At 38.6% G+C, this 22,747-nt stretch overlaps 1 protein-coding gene across 1 annotated transcript in view; it reads right to left on the reverse strand.

Annotated features, from left to right (window-relative positions):
• PRKAR2B (protein kinase cAMP-dependent type II regulatory subunit beta) overlaps positions 1-22,747 on the reverse strand; it is a 110,460-nt gene that overhangs the window by 13,667 nt on the left and 74,046 nt on the right. Inside the window, exons 3-6 of the mRNA XM_037065869.1 lie at positions 14,191-14,243; positions 10,739-10,822; positions 3,727-3,833; positions 889-1,042 (exon numbers count right to left, since the gene is read on the reverse strand). Coding sequence (XP_036921764.1) covers positions 889-1,042; positions 3,727-3,833; positions 10,739-10,822; positions 14,191-14,243 — 398 coding nt within the window. The remainder of the gene's footprint in view (positions 1-888; positions 1,043-3,726; positions 3,834-10,738; positions 10,823-14,190; positions 14,244-22,747) is intronic.

The raw sequence follows: 22,747 nt of genomic DNA on the forward strand, positions 1-22,747 counted from the left end.
TCAGCTTTCCTAGTGCCTGCTCCTCTGCAGCCTGGTATTTTCTATGAAAAGATGATACGCAGCTCAAACACCAAACCCAAATGCCTCTGAGCCAACTTTTCAGTATTGTTACTACCATTACTTACTACCCTAATACTAGCATTAAGAAATCTATTTTGAAAGCCCAGGTCCTACCCTAGAGAAAGTCTGATTAGGGAGAGTGAGGTTAAACCTGTGGTGGGGCCTAGGCAAAATGATTTTTTACCCCCACCCCCAAGTGATTCTGATGTGCATCCAGGTAAGAAACACAGGCACCAAGTATTTTTTCTCTACACAGCTGCTATTCAATGCAAATCTCTTACCAATCAATGTATATCCCACCAAAATCAGTTTTCAGTGGTTTCTTAAACTCTAGTGCACTTTACAGTCACTTGGCAGGCTTGCTCAAATACAGATTGCTGGGCTCCATCTCCAGGGTTTCTGATTTAGTGGGCCCAAATCAGTAAGTGGGGCCCCAGATGAGTTGCTCCTAGTTAGGGGACTGCAGTTTGGGAGCAAGAGATGGTCACACTTAACACAGAAGGCTATCTCAGAAAAAAGCATGGAAGGCTTTGCTGGTTTCTTGTGTGAGTGTTTAAAAGATGAGCAAAAGGCAAAGGACCACTTTGGATCTGAGTGTCTTTTCCAGGGCCAGTGTGTTAAGCACTTGACTTGACTGGGGGAAAGAACACGAAGATTTCACTCAGCACAGTCTTAGTGCATTTCAGCATCCAGCAGTTGCTTAAGCCCCTGGTGCTTGGTGATGATCCCAATAAATCCACCTATTAAAACTAAAACACTGTATCTACATAGCTTTGGTCATAATGCTTTTTACAAATAATATTCAGGTCAAAGAAATATTTCACTCACCAAACCCCACAGAGCACCAGGAGAGGTAGCAGTGATTGTAGCTGCTCTGGGTGTATTGTACATTAAGGCCAGTTCACCAAAACTCCCACGATTATCATAGTTACCAACACATCTTCCAACACCATCACATTTTACATAAATATCAAATGTTCCTCTGTTGGACACAGGAAAAATAAAAGGTAAAAGTAATTCAGGTAAAATCTCATTACAATAAAACCTGGTTTGAGAGAAAAGCCCTGTGCAATAAAACCTCATTCCATGCTTCCCTTTCCCTTCTGATGGCAATCAGCAATTAAAGGGCATTAAGATGTCCAAGACACCAGCTGATCCAGAAAAGCATGAAGAGACATCAGTTAGACTAGGGGGAGGACCATACATATGCCTGCTGGGGGAAAAGAACAAGGCAAAACAATAAAAACTGGAGGTAATAAAATAAATGATAAAATGTAACTAAGAGCAACCAAGCAGTACACACATCGATAACCATCTGAAAGAATGTGTATGAAAATGCTGACTGTAGTTATCTCTAAGCATAAGAATACTGAAGGAATCCAGGGACATTAACTAACTACCTAATACAGAGTTTTTGTCTCTAAAATGAACATGCATTACTTTTGAGATCAGAAGAAAATAACTTTAAAATACGTATATATAATTAATATGTATAACTATCTAAAATATATACATCGTATGTACATAAAACCAATTTGGTCAGCCATTACTATACAGTACTTGTGAGGATCCTCTCTGATCTAAAGGAGGGGCTGGCCCACACACTGGCTGCATTTTCACAGTTTTACTAGAACACCGGCACACTGAGGCTCATTTGCACTGCGTCTTGTCCCTATCCTGTATTTCCACGAACTACACTCTTCTGGTGGAGGACCGCCTTTCCACAGGCGGCAGACTACCAGCACACGTGGCTGCAAGGCTGCTGAAGTGCCTGTGATGGCAGACGAGGGGAGTTCTCTGGTTTTATCTTACTGGCTAAACCCTAGCAAAGACAAAAGAGGGAATGTTTTTATTTAAAAGGGGTTATGAATGGTAAAAACAATACAAGCAAAGACATAAGAAAACAGACAAAAATATCAGTGAAGAAGAGAATAATTGGCTTAACATAATTCACATACAGAATGACTATTTCAAGGATAACACCTAGAATTGTTTCTGAATGATTTTTTCAAGCATAGATTAATTCTTCTATTTTATGTTTAACACCTTTGCACTAAAACTGGTCTCTACATTTTCTACTTTGAGGTAAGGTAAAATATACAACAAATGTGCTGATGAGAAGTAAGATGAGTTCTAGTCCAGCTGAAATGACGTAAGTCAAACATCTGTTAAAATACTGTGTGCTGCTTTTTTATACAGATCGCTGCCCTGATTAGGTGAGGCCTTGGGCATGGACAGAACACAAATGGTGGCCAAGAGACCTGCCTGCAGGGCTGCCTCTGCACCCATCATCTGGGTAACCTTCACCCACTCACGCCACTTCTGTGTGCCTGAGAGTTTTCACCTGGGTAATCAGGAGCTACCTGAAAAGAATGTACTATATACAAATGTAGGGGAATTATTATGGTCAAAATACCTACTAAAGTAACATTAATCCTACATGGTATTTGGGGTTCTCATAGGCCCCTACAATTAAACAACAAACAGCTGAATGAATTTCTGAGGCGCTTCACTGATGGAAGTGGTTAATGATACAAAAACCATGACTGTAACTTACATATGAGGTAACTGGTTCTATTTTGTGTTCTAAAATCAGAGTGCACCATGGCCCTGGATACCGCCTTGGCAACAGCTCTGTAGGGCACCAGGGTATTTGGGATGAGGGAATGGAGGAATCCGTGGAAACCCTTGTTGCAGAGAGCACGCACTGCTGATTTTTATGCAAGATACCACCCACGGAACCAAGATCAAGAAACGAGGACTAAGCAGACAGATGGGGAGTAATTTTCCACAAGCCTTCCGAGTTGAACACAGCTCTACCCATAGAAGCAAATGTAATCCAATAAATTAGGGCAGGGATACCAATTGTCTCATATTTACTTCAACATCATTTTACAACGTGAAGAAATACTCAGTCCAGACTGCTCCCCATCACAATTTTTGGGACTCTCACTTAATTACTGGTAAAAGCATCGTTAATGCACAAAGTCTTATTAAGCACAACTTGAAGCTTTCTTAAATTAGATTTTTCAATGCAGATGCATGCTGTCTTATTTTAATAAAATAACTTATAGAGTGTTTAAAAGGCAAAATAATGCATAAGCAACTTCTGGAAGGACAAACTACTGCTAGACTAACTACACAATGCTGAAGAGGTGGGGGATGAGACCTTCTGCCTTATGCCCCCTTTGACTTTTTAAACCATAAGCACATTTTACTTTATAGCTAATAAAAAAACATAACAGATTGAGTTTACTGTGATTCAGTATCTCAGGTGCTGTATTATGCTTCTAATTCTCACTGTAATAGGCACCAATTACATCCTAACTACCTGTCAAACAGAAGTTAACAAATGGCCCTGGCTGGTGTGGCTCAGTGGTTGAGTGCCGGCCTGTGAAACAGAAGTTAACAAATGGGAAGGTTCACAGTAAGCAACTGAGATGTATAGACGAAAATAAACAAAAATCATCAGTTCTTTTATAAACTATGCCTCTTTTCATGATCCAATAGGATTTCACTGCATGTATTCACAGCAGGTTTAGTGCCTATTATGTAGTAATAAGAGTAAAGAAGCAATAGCAACTATATATTAAATTGCTATCATAACCATTGAGATTGTACCCAAAAGGTCTGTTACATTTTAGCAGTGAAGCTATGCAAACTTACCTATCGATTACGTAAAAGTTGTCACCATCGTCACCTTGATCAATTACATGTTCCCCTTCTTTGACTAATTTTTCAAACATGGCATCTAATACTTGAGACATCTGCTCCTATTTTTTAAAAAGAAAAGATAATCTATATGTTTATCTAGATCATGTTTTCTTAAGTAAACATAATTAGCTTTATATTTCTGTGAGCAAGTGCAAATAAATGGAGTGTCATCATGCTATTATATTAAGTCCTATCAAAAACTACACAGCAGTCTTTCTGACCACATGCAAATGAGATGATTATGTATTTACTCTCATATTCAGGATCTAAATGGAATTCTAATTAGTCTGTTTCAGAATATCTGCAATTAGCACCACTTTCACATGAAAAAATTAGCCATCAAACCACATATACTTTGTGAAATATAATATAACTAAAATGACCAGGTTAAGTAAAGAACTACTGCAAATATCTTTTTAAAAATCTGTTTTTAAAACTTCCCTATATTAGTCATCCCTAGAATTTATATGAAGATTACTTAAATACTTGGTGAATTTAAATCCTGACTCCAATCCTTTTTGGTTTAGCTCACACACACAAAAGGCAAAATAAAAAATGACTGTGGCAAATACTGTATCACTGTTTTTTCTCACTAAGGTTCTTTTCAAGAAGCAACCATTTACCTCTGGAGAGAAGGTTTATTAAAACTGAAGCCAGAAACATAAAATCTAATATTCAGAAACTACTTAAAATATATAAACATTTTATTCTGCTAACATGTAGCTTAACAAGGCTTACAAATAAACGTCAGCCAGTGAGAATAAACTAGGAAGTCAAAGAAATCCATACACAATTCAAAGGGCTTTGAATACACAAAACAAATGGACACAGAAAAATAGTACAATGCACAGTAATAGAAAAGTCAAAAGATGTAAGAGGGTTATTTGCTTTGACACTTACTGGCTCTGATATTTTACCCAGTTATTTTCAATGGGTATTAAAAGGGTACAATCCTAACTTGCCCATGCCAAAATACTTAAGTATGATAAGTTAAGGAGCTGAAGATAGATTGGGGGGATGGCAGGGGGGGAGATATAAGTAGAGAATACTGGTTAAAACACAGTATTACACACTCTGCGCCTGCCGGTATGGCTTAGTTGGTTTGATGTCCCTCCACAAAACCAAAAGAAAGGTGGTTCTGTCCAGTTGAACATATGCCTGGGTTTGGTTTCAGGTTTGGTCCCAGCTGGGGGTCAGGGTGCTTATGGAAGGCAACCAATAGATGTCTCTCTTACACTGATGTTTCTCTCTCTCTCTCTCCCTTCCCCTCTCTCTAAAATCAAAATTAATTTTTTAAAAAAGGTGCTCTGGATCAAAAGCAAGAACAGACCACACAGGACTCTTTCTGAACATTTCATAGGAACATAAGGTATGAACATACACAATATAGAGTATGGGAAGGGGAAATGGATGGCGGTGGCATTTCTAGAGCATGGGTGGTTGCCAGATTTTACTGTGTATAATGCACACGCACCATTTTGTATGCATTATACATGGGATTATGCCCATTATACCCATGGTATTTATTCCTTATACCCAGGCATAATGCACATGATTACTTTTTCCTCAAACATCTGGGCAAAAAGTGTGCATTCTATATGACAAAATACAGTAAATGGAAGGTGTTCAACCACGATCAAAGACTGAAAGACCCACCCCAACATAATTTGTCAACTTCTGTAAAGCTTCCAGCAAAAAGAGGGAACTCTTAAAAACACGATAGGATGTTCCACTTCTTTCAAAGTAAAAAGAAATGCAAATTAAAACTGAAATGAGATACTTTTTTCACCTGTCAGATTCAAAAAAATAAGAACATTCAGAATTAAGTGTTGGAGATGGTGTGGAAAAGGTCCCCTCACACAGACTGCTAAGGGGAAGGTGAAGTGAGAAAAACTAGAGAATAATCTGTCAATATCTGATAAAGTTCCAAATACACATACCTTTCACCTCACTACTCTTTTTTTAAGAAAGATATTATACAGATATTTGTGAAATGACATGTGCATAGGCATTTTTCATTGCAGTATCGTATAGCAAAACAAATGGAAACAAACTAATGTTTACCTACAGGGCACTGGATAAATAAATCTGGTGTATCTATACATTGGAAACCTATGTAGCTATAAGAAAGAATGTGATATTTAAGATATCTATCTTTCCTTGGAGTAACTGAGAACAATGAAGGGTAATCAGGAAATATGAAAACCTGCCACAGGGGGAACAGTTCAAGGAACTGGGGGCATTTAGGTGAGAGAAAAGAAGACCTGCATGTGAACAAATCAGCTGTCTTCTGTCACACGATGTCAGTGATTCTAGAGGCCACAACCAGGGCTTTCGGGTCGAAGTGTCATGGAGACTTTGGCACAATGTAAAGACTTGTCCAAGACTGAGAGCTGTCTATCAGTGGCACCGGATCCCTTGCACAGAGATCAGCTCCCTGACACTCAACGGAATGTTCAAGGCTGGCTTTCCATCTTCTACAAGCTATGAAAGGGCCCAACATTTCTCAAATTGTGTTTTGTGCAACCCATGGCTTTTCTGGAGGTGCTTTGGGGACTAATTCTGTAAACAGTTAATTTAATTGCATCCTTAAAGTGTATTTTAGCCATTAAATGCTATAATGGAAATCAAAATGCTCAGCTGGATTAAATATACTAAATTATTACAAGGTGAAATTTTATACAACATAAAATGAAAAGCCATTTTAAAGTGAACAATTCAGTGGCCACAAAGTTGTACAACCATCACATCTATCTAGTTTCAAAACAGTTTTCATTGCCCTAAAAGGAAATCCTATACCCATTAAGCAGTCATTTGCCATTCTCCACCCCACCCCGACCCCTGGCAACACTAATCCATTTTCTGTTTCTATGGAGTTACCCATTCTGGATGTTTCATGTAACAGGGTCATATAAAATGGGATTTTTTTGTGTCTGGCTTATTTCACTGAGCATAAAGTTTTTGAGGTTCATCCCTGTTACAGCATTACTTCATTTGTTTTTAGAGATAAAAACTATTCATTCCAAAATTTGCTTATCCATTTATCTGCCAATGAATAATTGGGTTCATAGTGAATAATGTGGCTATAAACATTCATATACAAGTATTTGTTTGAAAACTGTGTTTCAATTCTTTTGGGTCTATACCTAGGAGGAGTAGAATTTGCTGAGTTATGTGTTTAACTTTGAAGAAACCACCAAGCTGTTTTCCACAGTGCCTGAACCATTTGACTTTCCCACCAGAAATGTATTAAGGTTCTAATTTTCCCATGCCCTCACCAACACTTATTTTCCTCTTTTTAAAAAAAAAAATAGCCACACCACTGCAGGTGAAGTGGATTTTTTTAATCATTACAAGAGGATATGTTTATTGATTTGAGAGAGAGAAAGAGAAACATCAATCAGCTGTCTCCAGTACACGTCTGACTGGGGATCGAACCCACAACCTAGGTATGTGCCCTGACTGGAAATCAAACCTGCAACCTTTTTGATGTACAGACAACATTCCCACCAACTGAGCCACCCAGCCAGGGTACAAGTGAAGTGTTTTTGATGCATTTCCCTAATGACTAACCATGTTGAAAATTTTTTCATGTGCTCAGTGATTATTTGTGTATCTTCCTTGGAGAAATGTCTATCCCAGTACTTTGCCCATTTTTAAGTTGGGTCATTTTGTCTTTTTGTTGCTGAATAGTAAGAGCTCTTTACATATTCTGGATACTAGGCCCTTATCATACATATGATTTATAATATTATCTCCCATTCTGTAAGTTATCTTTCCATTTTTTTTGGATAATGTCCTTTAATGCACAATTTTTTATATTTTCTTTTTTTATGGAGTCCAATTACAACATTATCCGTGTTCTCATCTTTTTTTTTTTTTAATCTTTAGAGGGGAAGGAAGGAGAGAGGGAGAGAAACATCAATGTATGGTTGCCTCTTGTGCATCCCTCACTGGGAACTGGCCTGCAACCCAGGCATGTGCCCCGATTGGGAATTAAACCCTGATCATCTGCATCACAGGCCCGTGCTCAATCTACTGAGCCACACCAGCCAGGGCTGTTCTCATTGTTAATTCCTTTCAAAACTTGTGACAAGTGGCAAAACCAACAAATACTGAATGATGAAGCATTTTCTCTTGCAGAGTGGCATTGACTCATACAAGTTCTAGCAAGCACCATGAGTCCTGAGCAAGTGCCAAGTGTGGAAACATTTTTTTCTCATCAAAATGTGATGAGTACAGGGTTTGGCAGGTTCTGAAGCCAACAAGTACCAAAGTACTGTAATCTTTTTTCTTTTCTTATTCCTGTTTTTACCATCTAAGAATCCACTGCTATATCCAAAGTCAAGAATACCTCTCTGTTAAGAGAACTAAAACTATGAAGTTTTCGAGTTTACAGTTAGGCATTTGATCCACTTTTAGTTAATTTCTATATATGGTATGAAGTAGGAGGCCAAGTCTGTTATTTTGTGTGTGGATATCTGGTTGTCCTAGCACCATTTGTTGAAGTGACTATTCTTTCCCATTGAATGGCCTTAGCATTCTTACTGAAATCAAAGAGCCGTAGATGCACAGATTTATTTCTAGACTCCACTATATCCCATCATTCTCTGTCTATCCCTATGCCAGTGACACATTGTTTTGATTACTGTCTCTATGTAGTAACAGCTTTGAAACTGGCTACTGTGAATCTTCCAACTTGCTCTTCTTTTTCGATATTATTTTGCTATTGAGGCCCCCTATTATATATACAATTTTAAATCATACATTAGACAATAGCACAATAGTAATGTTTTTGTGATTAAGCTTTATAGCATATTACCTTTAACTTTTACAAATAAATTAATAGTAATAAAATAATTTTTAAAAAGATTATAGAATCTCTATGAGTACAGACATGGTGTTAAGTAAAAAAAGAACTAGGCACAATACTGTGTAGAATTTGCTGCCAATGTTTTTTAAAGGTTATACTTGTATATACAAAGCATAATCCTGGAAAAATACACATGATAATGCTAAAAGAACTTGGCTCCTGAGAGACTAGGATGCTGGGAGACAGGAATGAAAGGGAGATTTCCTTTCACTGACTACTCTTTTATTGTTTAAGAATTTTACTATTTTGTTCTGTTTGAATTTTTGTAAATTGTGCATATATACTGAGTTACCATTTTTAATTAATTAAAAAACCAAACTCTCCATTTACACAGAGAACATAATTATTGCATCTTCATGTGAGTTAAGAAGACTTTTGGGAGAACAATGGTGATGGGTTCATAGGCGGTAGTTTCACCCCTGCCCTGGGTCTCTGTGGGAGCCCTGGCGCCTCTTTGTGAAACAGCAGCCAGGCCTGAAGATGATGCCAATGTGGCAGCAAAACAGTGCTTTCTTGGCATGGTGCTAATTGACCCCACAGGGGCCATTTTACCCAGATGAGTTCATGGACCAGGCAGCATATGGTCACCTATTAAAATTATGACATTGGATTAAACAGCTTACTAATACTTTGTTTTGCTTACTGTTTATATTTCAACTCTTTTAGGTCAAATGGAGAGGGAATATCAGCTTTACTGATTAGCTCTGGCTGTAAATGTCAAATGGAGAAAAAGATGAAAAACAGTGCTGTAGTACGTATTTTTGCCATCTTTGAATTAGCCGCATTGAAAAATATTATAATGCTTAAGAATTCACACACAGATATATTAAAAAGTAATTCCTGATAAAATACAGACAATTATTTCTTCTAGAACTTCTCTATGTGACAGGTGTCTGTTCTAGTCAATCAAAATGTAATTTCCCCCTAATTATACACGGAATGAGGAGAACTTAGGAAATATTCGACATGCAGGGCCTTATCAAAATAACTGACAACTGCCATAGGAAATCCCTTTGTCTCCTACAGAATGCGGTTACGAGACTAAGCTCAGTACAAGGGCCCTGACTCACTCAAAAATAACAATTTACTCTTCATTAATCAAAGAGCCTAGCATATAGCTTAGGAAAATTATTTCAGTTTGCCTCATATTAGAAATACTTCCAAAGAAAAATGGCCTACTGAGTTGAGCATTAAAATATTCATGAAAAGATTATCTTCAAAGAGATTAATAATTATAAATGCTGCACTCAATGTATGAATATAGAACACTCCAAGGGAAAATGCTGTGAGGCCTAGGAGGTGCAAGGTTTTCAAGATAAACAATGACTTTGGGAAATTCAAATGAGATAGTAGATGCAAAGCCAAGATGATTCTTCTTGTCAGTCAGTAATTACTGCTTCCTTTTCCTCCATCAAGTTTTCCCATTTTAGGAAAAGGTACCACCTCACCGTCATTCTGGCTAGACACAGGGAATCATCCTAGACTCTTTCTGTTAGGTTCCAATTCATTCAACCACCAAGTACCAACCTCTGCTGATCCTGAATATTGTGTAAAGCCATTCCTCTTCCCCTTTCCCTAGCTGGGCCCGTTTCTTTTCCCTGGATCACAGATGGCACTGTTTCCTCACTGAGCTTCATTCCTCTGTGCTTGCTCTATCACTCTCCCTCTGGCCTTTACTCGACCCTCTACACTGTGGCCACAATACAGTTACTGTTACCAGTTGGTGAGAGGCAATTCACCAAGGGCCTTGCACATGCCTGCATGTTCCGGAGGGGTGTACAGATAATGCAAGGTCTGAGCTTCTCTTCAGCTGGGCCATTTCTCAGGGCTGTTTGTAGCTAGTAATTTTGAGGGATGAGATAATGTCTTCTTCCCCCAGACAAACAGCAGGCCTGCTTACTCCTCCTTCTAACAGCAGTGACCTCCCAAGCTCAGTACAAACATTCCTCCCCTATAATACAACCCACTGCACACGCGGGTACCCACAACAGGGCCACTACAAAACAGGGTGACGTTAGCTAGTAAAGAGAATGAATCCCAAGATTCACACCTACTACTGCAGAAACCATTTCTATCACTGAGATTTCTTACCGGATCCAGGTTCTTAAACAGCAAGATGTCTTTGCAAGCCTCTTGCAATCGATTCCTTTGATCATCCGTTTTTGGATGTATAATCTAAAACACCAAATAAACCAACAAATAATTAGTCTATTCTTATTTATAAGGGATAAAATTTCCTAGTAGGATGTTAGAAGGAAGAACTGAGAGTACTGAGGTTGCTTTAGGCAATTAGATACCTATCAGCCCACTAAGTAGGAGAAAATAATACAATTTGTCTCAGGGAGTGGGTGTACATTGATTAATATAGCACTTCAATGTTTTTCTTTTCTTTTTTAGTTTTTCAATTATACTTGCCATTCAATATTATATTACATTAGTTTCAGGTATACAACAAAGTGGTTAGACACTTGTACAATTTAGGAAGTAATTTCCCCCATAAGTCTATAAAAATACTATATATAGTACCTGCATGGCACCATACATAGTTATTACAATATTACTGACTTTATTCTCTATATTGTACTTTAGATCTCCCTGATATTTTGTAACTGCCAATTTGTACTTCTTACTCCCTTCTTTTCCACCCAGCCCTGCAGCCCCTCGCTTATCTTGGCAACTACTGGTTTGTTCTGTTATCTCTGAGTCTTTGCCTATTTTGCTTATTCATTTACTTTGTTCTTTAGATTCTCCATTTAAGTGAAATCATATGGTACTTGTCTTTCTCTATCTGACTTATTTCATTTAGTGTAATACCCTCTAGGTCCTTCCATGTTGTTGCAAATGGTAAGACTTCATTCCTTTTTATGGCCAAGTAGTATTCCATTGTATATACAGGTTGGGGGGAAAGTAGGTCTACAGTTGTTGGTATGGAAAATAATACAATATTTAATAAATAATATGAGAATGAACTCTTGTGTTTCACTCTAGGTTTCACTGTAAACCTAGCTCTCCCCACCCTGTACATACCACATATTCTTTATCCAATACTGATAGACACTTAGGTTGCTTCCATATCTTGGCTACTTAAAAAAATGCTACAGTGAACACAGGCTGCATGTATCTTTTCAAATTAGTGTTCTGGATAGCACTTGAATGTTTTTGAAAGGGGTGTTTCCCCCAGGTTAGCAAGTTACACTTTGTACAGGTTTGTGATGGTCTAATCACTAAAGACACCCAAGCTCCCAGCCAGTGGGAGCACAGAACAGGATGACAGGTGACAACAGATGCACTAAAACTCTACAGACTTCCTCTATTCTGTTTAATACTCTCTAAGTATTCTTACTCAGAATGTAATATAGTCTCTAGAATCAAGTAAATTCTTACATGTGCAGTGCAGTAGATGTTAAATACACTTTTATGTATCATGTACATCAATACCTTCACAGGGAGCAACTCTTTGAAGGGAGGGAGCAATTGTGCCCTGCCACACCAAGCATGTGGATTTGAAAACAAATGAATCCAGCAGTCCTGGTGTGCTCACTTTAGAATGAGCTCCAAGAAAACCAGCATCCTATATTCTTACCAAACTTTCCATTCCAGTGAGATAAAGAACAAACAGAATGCTCTGGGTAAGTGTGGCCTGCCAACTCTCCAGAGTCCCTTTAATTTAGAGAAGGCAAAACTGACTTGGACCAACTGGCCTATTTTTCACGAACACTGTAGTGTGTAACTTTTATAAAATGAGTTAGGCAAAAGACAATCGTAAAAGCAGCAGGCAACAAGTTGGTCTCCTGGAAACCTATAAATCACCTTTTCCTATTCTGATGGTCACTCTAAGAGTGACCGTGGAAGATGATAAACTGGTGCCTCTCCTCCTCAGCCAGCCAGCCCCACCACCAGAGCAACGAGAATCCAGCAGTGGTGAGTTCTGTACCCATGAATATATCAGAACTTAAAATGGGAAATGCAAATCAGTATTTCAGACCCACCTCAGATGGCCAAGTATTAATGAAAATCATAGGTCCAACAAGAATCAAGGAAATTTACAATATATGTATACTACTTATGTGTGTATTGTTTATATACTACTCAAAAGACTATATCACCTTCCTATAAGGGTAAGGTATATGCAAACTCTTGTTCACTGATCAATATTCATCTCAAACTAGATTCTGTGGTGACACATCAACACAGAAAAAATGAATTTGGTGACTACTAACTCACTGTGTATAAGACACTTGTAAAATGTGGGTATTAACTAAATCATGCCAACCAAAATTTACTTCTTCCTACTTTAAGCAAGGAAGGCTAACAGCACAAAACAAAGTTACTTCTCACTTGATGAAATTCATCAAGAACTTCAAGCCAACGCATTCCTAAATGTTTGCCTGCTGAGAATCTCTATCCTCAGAGAGAAAAGGTTGGGGCTATCAGGTCACCAATGTTGAGGTAACGTCCTAGGTCCAAGTGGGAGTCGCTCCCACCTGGGGTGCCGCACTGGCAAACCAAAACTTTGATAACTTTTGGGTACCTGGAAATGCTCTGCTTCACCAGAAACATGACATATCCAGCCAGCCAGTCCCCAAGTTAAGCCAGCTCTGGTCTCTAGACTAATTTCATTGTTTCTCACTCATTTTCTTCCCGCCCTCCCCAACCCTGGTGCTGGGAATCTCCACAGTAGGGAGAGAAATGGGGGTTCCTTGAAGATCTTCTGGTCATATAAGGCTCCTCATCTTGTTACCATTGGATTTTACATATATTTCAGGGAGCTTAACGATGCAATGACTTAGGGATGCAATATCTGGTTTTCCATATTAAAACTCCATTTTACAGAATTATTTTTGAGAGCTACAGAAATAGACTTGTGTTTATATTTTTAAAGGCCAAATAGAAAAGGGGGACTTCTGTAAAATACGTACTTGAAAAAAGGGCATTATTGCTTCCATTTCCAAGCACAGTAACCTCTTTGTTTAGTTTACTTTTTACTAAATAAATAACAGGAGATTGGACTAAAGAACACAGCTTAAAAATTTGCTTCAAACTAAACCAAACAAATTTTTACAAAAGCATTAGGACCTCTAAGAAAATAGTTTCTGAGCAAACTATTAAGACTCATAAAAAATATCAACTGCTGTACTGACACTTTAGATGTCATTTTACCAGGATTTTTTTTGTTTGTTTCAGAGTAAGCTTCTGTTATCACAAATCAGTAGGAGCAGCAGGCTCTTCCCAGTATTTTTCTTTACTAGAAATACTAAGAAAAATAAAGTATCGCTATGAGAAAGCTGTATTTTTGCAAAAGAAATAAAACCACAACTCCAGTGAGGTTTTATATTTACCTTTCCTTTAGCCAAAGAGAGAGACTGGATAAAAGTAATTCTACAGAACTTGCAGGACAAGTAAACTACCAGAGATAAAACTAGGGAAAGAAATAGTCAAAATAATTCCATTAAACTATGTGCCTGTTAACACCTTTTCTATCATTACTTTCCTTACCCGATGCGGGAGTAACTTAAAATTAATTCATTCAGTAAATTACATACCCTGGACTCTGCATCATCTTCTTCTTCATCAGGATTATAAGCTTCTGCACAAACTATTTAAAAAAAAGAACATTTTAAAGATTCTTTCACCAAGAAACATACTATAATAAATATATCTTTTAAAAATTAATAAACAAAAAGAGTACTATTGTGTAAAAACCATTAATTCACCTCATCCAGGACAAGCAGTCCACCCCCAAACCGATTTCCTCTTGCAGTACATGTGGAATTTATTAAATACAGAGCTGCACTTTAAGACACTGACAACTGCTGTTTGCTTTCTCTTATTCAGAGAAACATAATGGTTAAGCCATGAAGTTGGCTTAACCTCTGCCAACTTCATTTCTAAGCTATAGAAATGTATAAGATCTAAAAGTTACCTGAAAGAACAGACAGCAAAAAAAAGTTTAAGTCTGCTATAAAATGATCAATTTAATTATATAGTCAGGAGTAACTTTCATATATTATGTATAACCCAATCTTCTAGGAACAAGTACTTTTATTAATATCTTGCATATTCCTATCCAGTCTTTATTTTTTGAATTGAGCTCATATTGTACATGCAATTTTAAAACCTCCTTTTTTCATTTAACACTGTAAGAACTTCACGTACTACTAGAAACATTTCTGTAAATAATGATTTAAGGACTGCTGATTACTTATCATAAGCTATAATTAACCACTCCCCTACCTAATGCTAGACACTTTGTCTGGCTTCTATTAAAACAACCTTTCAATAAACATCTTCATGCAGAAATATTTGTCTATACTCCAAATTATGCTGTAAGAAATTATTCTCAAATGTTGTTTTGGGGGGTAGGTTAAAAGAGTTTTTAAGACACAGTGCCAAATGAGAGTGTACCATTCACTGTCCTACAGGGAATGTATAAGACAACTCCTCTAAACTCTACAACAGGCTTGGATGGTAATGCTTTTAAAATCCTTGACAATTTAGATGAAAGAGGGATTTAAAACTTTCAAGGTTACTGCTGACCTTGAACAAGTGTCAAATGTTTATAAGCTGACTATATTTCCTCCTTTGTCCTTATGTATAAGGAATTTATGTACGTATTTGGTTTTCTTTTTGATTTATACCAATTTCTTAATACTACTGTGTCATATTTCTCACAATCATCTTATCACGTTTGCTTTTTAACTATAATTACAAAGATTGTATAGATATGCCTATTTATATACTTTTAATGTAGTGATACCAAGGGAGAAAATTCCCCAATATGATTTAAATTAAAATGTTAAACACCACAAAACTGGTACCACTGGTTCTGAACTTGGAAATCCCTTAATTTGCAAGTCTGCTACTTTAAAGGAGAAGTAAAGATCTGTTACTTCTCCTTTCAGTTTTTTAAAATTATTTTATTGTTGTTCAGTTACAGTTGTCTATTATTTTCTCCCCACCCCTGCCCTCCCCCTCAGCCAAACTCACCTCGCCACTCCCTTGCTTCCACCCTCCCCCTTGGTTTTGCCCATGTGTCCTTTATAGTAGTTCCTAAAAACCCTCTCCCCACGATTTATAGATTCAATGCAATCGCTATTAAAGTACCCATGACATATTTCAAAGATACAGAATAAACATTTCAGAAATTTATATGGAGTCATATAAATTTATATGGAGTCATAAATGACCCCAAATAGCTGCAGCAATTTTGAGAAAGAAGAACAAAGTAGGAGGGGTCACAATACCTGAAACCAAATTGTATTACAAGGCCACTGTAATCAAAACAGCCTGGTACTGGCATAAAAACAGGCATATAGACCAATGGAATAGAACAGAGAGCCCAGAAATAAACAAGTCTCTACAGTCCTTTCCGTTTTTTTAAGACAGATCTTTTTATTGATACATTACCCTCTAGCCCATATGAACTTAATTATGCCATAGGTATAGAAATTTAAAGAATAGAGGATAGATAAAAGGCTGACAAAATGTCTTTCCAAGGGCCTCTGATGGAATCAAGAATATATCATCATTAAGAATAGTATCAGCCCTGGCTGGTGTAGCTCAGTGGACTGAGCGCGGGCCTGTGACCCACAGGATCGCAGTTCGATTCCCAGTCAGGGCACATGCCTGGGTTGCAGGCCAGTTCCCAGCAGGGGATGCAGTTGCCAGCAGGGGGTGCACAAGAGGCAACCATACATTGATATTTCTCTCCTTCCCTTCCCCTCTAAAGATTAAAAAAAAAACTTAAAAAAAAAGAATAGTATCAAGAACAGGCAGCATGGTACAGTGGGCAAGAGCCTGGACTCCACAGAAGAATATTATCAGAGGACTTCCAGTCAAGATGGAGGAATAGGTAAACACAGTTCTCACCTCCTCCTATAACCACATCAGAATTACAACTACACTACAAAAAAACCACAATCCAGAACTGCCAGAAATCAAGCTGAGAGCAAGTCCTTCAACTAAGGAATTAAAGAAGAAACCACAATGAGAATGGTAGGAGGAGTGGGGATACTGAATGGCACGGTCCCACACCAAACTGTGGCAGATAAAAATCAGGAGGGATAGCTCCACTGTGGAGTTCCCCCCTGCGGAGCAAGGGGTCCCAGCCCCATAGCACAGGTTCCAGTGCCAGGAAAAGAAGTCCCCATAACTTCTGGCTCTAAAAAAGAGCAGTAATTGATGCTGAGGAAAACACAAACTTCTGGAGTCCCAGGCAGTTCCTCTTAATATGCCCCCAAATAAACTTACTCGGACTCACCCTCTCTGAGCCCAGCACTGGGCAGCAGCTTGAAAGGCACCAGAGACATACAGGGAGGAACTGAATTGTCTGGCATCAGGGTGAGGGCTAGAGGGGCAGCTTTATTCTAGACAGAAGTGCTGCCAGAGGCCATTGTTACTTTGCTGAGCCCTCCCCCCATAGAACCAGCAGGTGGGGTGCCGCATCTGAGAGTCCATTCAACCTAGTTCACTGTTTGCCCCATCCTGGGAGTTTCCAGAAGCTCCCTCCACTGCCAACCTATTTCCAGTGACTCTTCCATACAAACGGCTTGTCTTGGCTCATGATTCAGATTTTCCTAAATTTTCTCAAACACATCATCTGGCCTCAGCAAAGGCCCATACCTCTCCTCTCACTAAGTAGCCCCTGGCCTGGCACAAGCAGCAACAGGCCTCGGTTTACGACTTGGCTTTGCCTGGGCGCCTTTAAGCTCAGCACAAGTAGCAGCCATCTGTGGATCACTCTGTCGCTTACACAGGGTGGCCCCACGCAAGACACAAGTGGTGGCTTACATTAACCTGCACCTCTGAGGCGGCCCCACGGCCAGCGCATCCTGTGGTCAGTTTCAGGCCACAGTGAAGCACCATCACTCAACCACCTCCACAAGTGACACACTCAAGAGGAGTACTTAGCTGGCACCAGAGCCCTGCTGAAGGAAGTCCTGCTCTGCAGAGTGGGCCCCTGCACAGCTGATCCTCTGAGGTGTTTGGAGGTGGGTGGTCAGTGGTCACAGCCAGAAGTTGCAGCTGATGAGTCTGGGTAAAACCCTACCACTGACATGGCAACAGCAGTCAAGGCTCAATGATACGATGAGGGCATATAGAACACACAAGGGTGCACCTTGACTGTCCAGTTTGGAAGATAGAGGAGACTACGCCACTGGATCCTACTGGACACCTACTACATTAGGCCGATCTACCAAGCCTAGGAGATGTGGCAGCCCTACCGAATACACAGAAATAAACAAAAGGAATCTGCCTAAATGAGGAGACTAAGAAACATGGCCCAAATGAAAGAATAGAACAAAACTCCAGAAAAAGAACGAAACAAATGCAGATAAGTAATCTATCAGATGCAAAGTTCGAAACACTGGATATAAGGATGCTCAATGAACTTAGTGAGGACCTCAACAGCATAAAAAAGAGCCAGACAGAAATAATCACTAATTGAAATAAAGGATAATTTATAGGGAATCACCAATAGAGTAGATGAAGCCACGCTACCCAAAAATAAGCAATTTGGAATACGAGTATAAGGAAGCAAAAAATATCCAATCAGAAGAGCAAAAAGAAAACAATCCAAAAAGTGAGGTTAGTTTAAGGAGCCTCAGAGAGAACTTCAAGCATACCAACATTTGCATCATCGGGATGCTGGAAAAAAAAGAGGAAGAAATTGAAAACCTATTTGAAAACATAGTAACAGAAAACTTCCTTAATTTGATGAAGGAAATAGACACCCAAGTTCAGGAATCACAGAGAGTCCCAAACAAGATGACTCCAAAGAGGCACATACCAAGATACATCATAATTAAAATGCGAAAGGCTAAAGTCAAAAAGAGAATCTTAAAAGTAGTAAGAGAAAAGCAGTAAGTTACCTACAAGGGAGCTCCCATAAGACTGTCAACTGATTTCTATAAAGAAACTTTACAAGCCAGAGGGAGTGTCAAGAAATATTTAAAGCGATGAAAACCAAGAATTTAAAACCAAAATTACTCTACCCAGCAAAGCTATCACTTAGAATTGAGGGATAAAGTTTCCCAGACAAGAAAAAGCTAAAGGAGTTCATCACCACTAATAATACTGTTCATCAAAACAGTATTATTAGAAATGTTAAAGGGTGAAGGGGCAGGAGGGAGGAAGGGAGAAGAGGGGAAGGAGAAGAAGAACAATAAAAATATGGACAATAAAATGGCAATCAACACCCATCTATCAACAATGGAATCTAGAAACACAAAATCAATGAGCAAGCAGAAAAGAAACAGAATCATAGATACACAAAATGTTTTGATGACTACCAGATTGGGTTGGGGGAAGGCAGGGAGATGGGCAAAAAGGGTGAAGGGATTAAGAAATTCAAATTGGTTGTTACAAAATAGTCAGAGGATGTAAAGTACAACATAGGGAATATAGTCAATAGTCTAATAACTGTGCATGGTGTCAGACTGTGTGAGATTTATCAGGATGATCACTTAGGTTATATAATGTCTAACCACTAGGGTGTACACCTAAAACTAATGTAATGTATGTCAACCGTAATTTAAAATAAAAAATAGTTTAAGAAAATGATAAAGCAGAGATTGCAAAACAAAAAAAGAATATTATCATCATTAGTACTACTATTACCATTATTATTCTAAAACCTGCCATTACCTTTCTCATCTCCAAGCATTGTTCTATATACCTAGGCCAGTGAGTGATTCTTAACCAGGGACAAATTTGGTCCCCAGAGGACATGTGCCAATGTCTGGAGACATTTTGATTGTCACACCTATGAGGGCTGAGGAGAAAGCTACTGGAAAAGGCCAAAGATGCTGCTAAACATCCTACAATGCACAGGACAGTGCCCTGCTGCACACACCCTCCAACATGTCAATAGATCTAAGGTTGAGAAACCCTGACCTAGTGTATATTTTCTCATTCAACCTCACAACCCTCAGACAGGTATGTCACTGCTTGACAGATAAAAGACTAGGATATACAGAGGTTACATATCTTGGCCAGAATCACATATTGTAGTACCACAGCACCATACTTGATCCCAGAATTGGCTGGCTGAGTCCAAAGCCCCCGTTTTTAACCATGGTTCTGCACTCAACTGCTTTGATGAATTCACCAGCACAATGCCTGGACTTCAGCCTTCTGTCTCAGAAATCTACAGGAGGCCTGTCTCTAAAGGGCAGGCTCCTTACTAAAGAACCTAACTGATGCATATCACCAAAATGCCAATTTATAACTAACTTCTTGAATCAAATAGGGAGTCAGCATGACTAGCCAGCTTTCTACCTGCAGGAAGACCACAGAAGAAGCCGAATCACAATTAAAAGATTGCTTACTGGAAAGGAAAGGGGAGGAAGAGAGTTTGTGAAATAAAATGAATGTTTGATGGCATCACCTGGGACAGACTGAGGCATCCACTTACACAACAGATGGTCCTGCTAATGTGGCCTAGACCATTTCATTTTGTTGGCTACAACTCTCCCTAAAAGCATGAGGACATCTACTTCCGAAGCTGGGCTCTGTAACTTTCTGTTTCCATAAATGGCCAATCTCACAGGCAGGAGTGCTACAAAATTTGCAGGACTCAATGCAAAAACAAAGGCACCATTTTTAAAAATTAAGAATATCAAGAGGTCAACAACAGAACATTAAACCAACATTGAGGCCCTTGTGAATATGGGGCCTATGAATTAAGCTCTGCTAATGAAATGAATACATTCAATGAAGTGATTATACAGCAGGTAAGGTATTTGGTTTTTTAAGGTAACTTGTTATAAGCATATATATCCTCCAGCCCATTATCATTGATCTTACAATTTAATTCACAGAGGAAAATCTTAACCTGATAATTTCTAAGTTTGAAGCACTAAACTCTGACTAAAAACCATGAAGGATATCTATTTTTTTCCTAAATAACTTACTGATTGTTCCACTATTATTTGCTATTTAATACCCTCCTGACTTGTGACATCTACTTTATCACATGTTTACTGTTTGATTCTGAACTATCCAATTCATTGAACATTTATTGTGCCAGTATTAAATGATTTAGTTCTTGGCATTTATGGTAAAATGTCCTACACCATTTGTCCAAGAAATTGGGACAAGAAAGATAATGAGGCTAATGATAATTGGGACAGAAAATGAGGACCTTTTGTCCTGTTCACCAAAGGGCCTAGCACAGAGATTAGGAGCTCAGTAACTATCCAATAAATGAATGAATGAAATGTTCTATGGTCAAACTATGGTCTCCAGATAATTTGAGCTTCCTCGTTTCTTTCTGAAATGTATTTGCCCCATCCCTCCTGGGCAATCTGAAATACAAGCTTGAAATGATATATAATACTTTGGTAATTACACAAAACTGAGGGACAGAGTCTTCTTGTTTAAGTGAACCCAATATTGAGGTTTTCCTTTTATGTTGTGCATATATGTATTTGGATAATGCATTAGTTATCTAGAATGGTCCAATAATTTAAGTACATTCTCACACTGCAGAGAGTATAACATACTATGGTGCAGTCAGCCATCTGTCACAGTTTGCAAGACAGAACACGAAAGTAGGAATTACACTGACTTTGCATCTTTTGGGGTCTTGCCCTCAATCTCTTCATATAATTCAATAGGTAGGTGAAAATAGGTAAATAGGTAGACAGACAGATATAGAGATATAGTGATCCATGACGGGTATTAAATATGTTATCTTTTCCAACACCACTTCTTCAACTCTTTGACATCAACTGGGTGTCCAACAATTCAATTAAATTCTAACATTATCTGTCTAAAGTTACGTTAGATGTCACAAGTGAAAGGACTCAGCCCTACGAGATTGCCCCACTTCAGACACCAGTGCAATTCCCAGGCTACCCATACTTCTGACCAACCAGCTATAAACTGAAGGTTCCCCAACCCCCTCCTCAGGTTTGATAATTCACTAGAATTACCCGACAGAACTAAAAAAAAATGCTTTTCTTACTCTTACCAGTTTATTATAAAAGATACTTACGAAGAGCCAAGATGAGAGGCAGAGGGCAAGAAATGGGGGTAGCATGGAAAGTGGCAGGTAGGGGTGGCACAGAGCCCCCAAGCTGTCTTTACTGCACCCACTGCCTAACGCCTCAATGTGTTTGTTCACCAATCTGGAAGCCCTCTGAAACCTGTTTAGGGGGTTTTATGGAGGCCTCATTACACAGCCCAAGGTTGGGCTGAAAGTTTTAAGTTTCTAATCAGAGCTTGGCCTTTCCAGTAACCAGCACCCATTCTGAAGAGTCCAGGAGCTCCTCAGGAGCTCACCAAAGAAATTCAGCACTAAGGAGATACTAACAAGGGTTTCTGGAACTCAATGCCAGGCATGCAGGACAAAGACCAAGTATCTTTCTTGCTTACATCTCACACCAACTCCCAGGGTCTTTCATGAAGTACCCACTATGCTCTGTTGGTAATGCATAAAAAGCAGTACAGTCAAAACAACTCTGCACTGGACAAGTTTGCATACCCACATTAGCAAAGCTAACAAAACATAAGGGAACCAAACTGAATTCCATGAGCCAATGGGTCTCAGCACCTGGTGCAGACTCTTACACATGGTACACCCTTAATATTTGTTGAACGAATAAAAAGCAAATGTAGCCTGTACAGAAACACTGCATGCTTTAAAGGCTGTTAGCCTAGAAAAAAATTGACTTCTATAAAAAATATAAAATTTACTTTTCCAATGTTCTCAGTACATTAAGATTTTAGCATACTTATTTAAATGATAATCATCTTCAAATAAAGGTATTATAAAAGCACAGGTGCATCAGACAACAGAGTTCTGATTTAATATGGTTAAACTTAGCCTATTGAAGTGGAAATGCCCTTCTACAATGGGAAAAAAAATTACCTTTTACAGAGATTAGTTTAAGGCATGCATTCTCAGACAAGACAGTTAGGGGAGGGGTCAAAAAGTATTTTTTTCACATACAGCACTGATATATATATACACACACACACATAGGCACACACAGGGATATACAGTGTATCTGTGGTATTAAAATGTCATTGGGGACTATTAAGGGGAAAAATCTAAAAAGGAGATGTGCCTATGAAAATAAAATTGAGAATGTT

The sequence above is a fragment of the Sturnira hondurensis genome, unplaced genomic scaffold, assembly GCF_014824575.4.
Source record: "Sturnira hondurensis isolate 20B ecotype Veracruz unplaced genomic scaffold, ASM1482457v3 Scaffold0016273, whole genome shotgun sequence".
NCBI classification, from domain to species: Eukaryota; Metazoa; Chordata; class Mammalia; order Chiroptera; family Phyllostomidae; genus Sturnira; species Sturnira hondurensis.